Raw genomic sequence first — 4195 nt, 5'->3', positions numbered from 1 at the left:
TATTGATATGCATGTGATATTTGCCACTGAACATTAAATTTATCGTATCATCATAACGTTACTTTTGTTAATATGACACATTTTTTTCACGGTTAACACTCAACGGGAAATAAACTCCCGTTTATTTGTAAAGTAGAGGAGGTTGAAATAAATTTTCCTGAACTTACAAGTTCGGCACAAACCATCCTAGCTTTAGAACAAATATGCGGAATGGAATTTCCTCAATAAATCCGACCAGCGGTAAGATGGAAATTAAAATCCACGGCGGTTCGTCCTGAACATGCTTGAAATGTTTGCCACTGGACGTAAAGTAAGAAATAATCAATAAACCCACAGGGATTCGAAAACAACTGTGAATTGTTAAGTTCACTCATGATATACGAGACTGAGCGAGCATATAACTGTACATGTATATGTGCAAGTCAGATAAGTTACAATGTAACTGTAACTAAAACATTCATTTGATTACACAACAAAGTCCATGGACTGTTGAACGTACAGGCCAAGATATAAGATCAGCAAAAAGTAATATCACGAAAATACTGATTTCCGAGGAAATAGGAAAGTCCTGAATCAATTGTCAAAATCAAAAGCTCAAACACATCAAACAAATGGATAACAACTGTCATATTATTCCTGATTTGCGTCAGGTACTTTCTTATGTAGAAAATGGCGAATTGAATAGCCATCAAAACCTCTCACTTGTATGAAAGTAGCATTAAATTCCATACACAATTTTCTCTTATTCATGTTCACAAGTTTGTATATTTTGTTTTAAAATGTACCAAGATGTACTACAATACATGTTTACAAAATACTGTAAAACACAAAACACACACATACACACACCAAAACCGTCGTCAAATTAAGATAAACATACGTATTTTTGAATAGATATCTCTTGACTTAAAATTGATAAATATTGAAGTGGATGTGTAACAACAATTTCATGTATTTCTACACTGTAACTGTAAACGTTTAATATGAAAATACAAAAGATATCGAGCAGTGAGTATGTCCATCTACATGTATATTAATCGGTACTAATATAACACAGAAGTGTGGTCCTATCATGCTTTATAACCTACGTCTAAAAATTCCTCTCCTAAAAAGAAAAAAAAACAAAACAAATTCACACATACTAATTTTTAAAATCCGACTTCACCCGAACTTCGGTGAGTGGTAATGCGCTCCAATGTAAATGAATGTATGCGAATGTGTTCATGTACATCCTCTTATCAATGTGCTTCCAACAATTAGTTCTCTTTCATATATGGTTTTAAATGTTCGCCAACATCTTTTATATCAATTTCATATTGTTCAGGTGGAGCAGACCTAAATCCAAATCCAATATGAATATCTTCATAATACTGTTTAAACCGATGACTAACTTTTACGGCCTTGTTAAATATCTCATCGATATCTTCCCATCTTTTAAAGCTAATTCTACGTTGTGTTGTTAAAGATATTTCTTCAAACTTTGGACTCTTTGTCAAGCTGTTGAACTTTTTCCGTGAAGCCACAGCAATTGATGCATTAAGATAGTCAGATAACTTGAACATTTCTGCTTCAAGAATATCTATTATGATTTGCTCTGAAGTGATGGAATCAGATTTAGTTAGTGCACCTTTGACAAGAAACTTTTCAATCCTTTTCTTTAAATCATCAGTTTGATATTCATCTGCTAAAGACAGCATGTCGTGCACAGTGTCACCTGAAACAAAACAATTACTAGAATATTCATTGATATGAGGAAGATATTGTTTAACAGTTTTTTTATATGAATTAGACCGTTGATTTTCCTGTTTGAATGGTTTTACAATACATTTTGGGGGCTCTTTATAGCTTGTTAAAGGCTCCGTGTTAAAGACCGTACTTTGACCTAATATGGTGGTTTTCTTTTACAAATTGCGACTTTGATGGAGAGTTGTCTTATTTGCACTCATACCACATCTTCTTATATATATGACACTTAAGCATATTTATCACTGGTCGGCTCAAGCAAGAATGAGATGATGAACGATAATCTATAAATATCAATAATCTTTACGGTAGAATAATTACATTAGATGTATGTTTCATTATAATATGTTATTCTGATTGGCTAACTAGCAATCTCGTGATATTCCTTAATCAATTGCATTACACAATGAAACTTTTCATTCATGATGACACGAGGTTCCACAATAAAGTGCACAGGTAAATAAAATAAAACTTGATAAAAGGCGTGTTTTCATGATCCTATAGGTAAAAATGTAATTATAAGTATTGAATGCTTTTTTTTGTAACTTTATACAAAATGTACTTCGGTCAACGCTTTTACACCCCAATAAATTTACAAAAAAGAGCATTCAGTTCTTAAATGTTTTCTCATACCAATCATATAACGTGTTACCGAAGCTACATATTTGCATTTTCTAATGTGTTAGTTGACAATACAGGTTTTACTGATCCATGTTTAGACATTACGATAACGGAAATTATCGAATGTTTCTTTTGTAGACAAACTTTGATTAAAAACAAAATTCCTTCAGGTTGGTAAAAACCTTTTCATTTTTTAAACTAGAAAAGAAGATTAAAATCACATATATATATCAAGTGATTTCGATTGTCTACACCGACATTGCAATACTGTTGACCAGATGACCAAATTATTGACCTATTGGTGTATCTACCTGAAAATTCATCATCGAATCCTGGAGCCAAATAACGTAAAAAAAGAACAAAATGACTGAGTTGTTTCCCTGGTAAAGGTATTTCTTCTTTCGATCCTTCAAGAATTGAAGAACTAAACATGGCTTTGAACACGGGTGACACCGCTATAAGAAGTTCTTTTTGGACATAAAGCTTACTGTTACCAAATACCAATGCAACATTTTGTTTAGTGAAAGGTGACGCCAAATATCTTTCATGTGACGTTAACTCTTCTAAAGGGTCTTCTTGTTGTGGCGTATGTTCTTTTTTATCTTCACTATTCAAGCTAGCCGTAACAGCTGATCTTGGTGCATTTTCTCCCACTAAGGTTGTCATTGATTCTGTGTTTGAGAGTTTCATTCGGGGACGTAGATCCATATCTTCAAAAGTCTTGATTACTATTATAGTCGAATCTGATGGTTTTTACTGGAAATAAAACATGTATACACATTTAAATTGGGATGAAGTTGATAGACGTGGGTCACTTTATATCTTTCTGTTCGGTTAGAGCCGAGTCTCAGTGTTGAATACCGTTCTTTTGATTGGTTTACTTTTATATATTGTAACCTGAATGGTGATTTGTCTCAAAGACTCATACCACATCTTCTTATATCTATGTGACGTACATACATTTTCTGACGTCAGACACTCGAAACAATGAATGTGTTTTTAATTTGGTAGATGCCTTTGTGCTCTTTTGTAAAATTGTTTCTTTTAAAATTGGAACACGATGATGACTGATGTACCCATTTTGACTATTTTATTCATTATGTCTATTTATTGCATGCATTGTTGTAAATATAACAAAATTTGATGAGACTGATGTATAAAATGATAGGTTTAGCGCTATAACACCAGGCTCAATCCAGCATTTTCTACATTTGAAAATGCCTGTACCAATGAAGGAGTATGACAGTTGTTGTCAATTCGTTTTGGATGTGTTTGGTAATTTTATTTTGCCATATGATTAGGGACTTTCCGAATAAATTTTCCTCGGAGTTCAGTAATTTGCGATTTTACTTCCATTATATTTCTTAAACGGATATGCTGTGTTTTTGCAACAATACATGCAGAATACACAAAAAAGAAATATGGCATTAATATGGCAATGGAAGGTATCAGCTAATCATGTCGGGGTATTTAAATTAGATAGATCTTTTTTTCCTCGAATAAACAAGCTGTTTACAAAATGAATTATTAAAATCTATAATAGTCAATCAGGCATAGTCATTTACATTTCTGAAGAAGCGGTTTTAAAATGTGTTTCCTAATTCAATATTAATCTCAAATAGTTTTGAAAAATTGAATTACATAACATTGCATTACATCTTGGATCTTTGTACTGTAGGTACTTTTGAGGTGTCTGACTACTAATTCACCCCTTCCAATCAAGAACGTAAAAATAGCCCTCCTCTTAAAGAAATAATGCCTTTGATGTCATTCTTCACTTAAACTAAATAACCAATTTTCAGAAATGAAAATTTATGTGAATGCAAAATAT

At 32.5% G+C, this 4195-nt stretch overlaps 1 protein-coding gene across 1 annotated transcript; it reads right to left on the bottom strand.

Annotated features, from left to right (window-relative positions):
- Window positions 1–762: 762 nt before the first annotated feature.
- On the bottom strand, window positions 763–3106 carry LOC139504507 (BTB and MATH domain-containing protein 38-like). Its single transcript, XM_071294613.1, has 2 exons — window positions 2676–3106; window positions 763–1714 (listed from the first exon to the last, which is right to left on the bottom strand). The coding sequence occupies exons 1-2, from the start codon at window positions 3070–3072 to the stop codon at window positions 1257–1259; spliced, it is 855 nt and encodes a 284-aa protein (XP_071150714.1). The 5' UTR covers window positions 3073–3106; the 3' UTR covers window positions 763–1256.
- Window positions 3107–4195: the final 1089 nt, after the last annotated feature.

This window comes from Mytilus edulis, chromosome 14, assembly GCF_963676685.1.
Source record: "Mytilus edulis chromosome 14, xbMytEdul2.2, whole genome shotgun sequence".
In the NCBI taxonomy this organism is placed as follows: Eukaryota; Metazoa; Mollusca; class Bivalvia; order Mytilida; family Mytilidae; genus Mytilus; species Mytilus edulis.
This window is presented reverse-complemented; position numbering and strand designations above follow the sequence as displayed.

Bases quoted from the DNA above. Each gene is read 5' to 3' on its own strand.
- LOC139504507 (XM_071294613.1), bottom strand. From the start codon at position 3,072: ATGGATCTACGTCCCCGAATGAAACTCTCAAACACAGAATCAATGACA. The intron at 1,715-2,675 runs GTAGATACACCA...GTTTTGTTTCAG, and splicing joins ATTCGATGATGAATTTTCAG to GTGACACTGTGCACGACATG.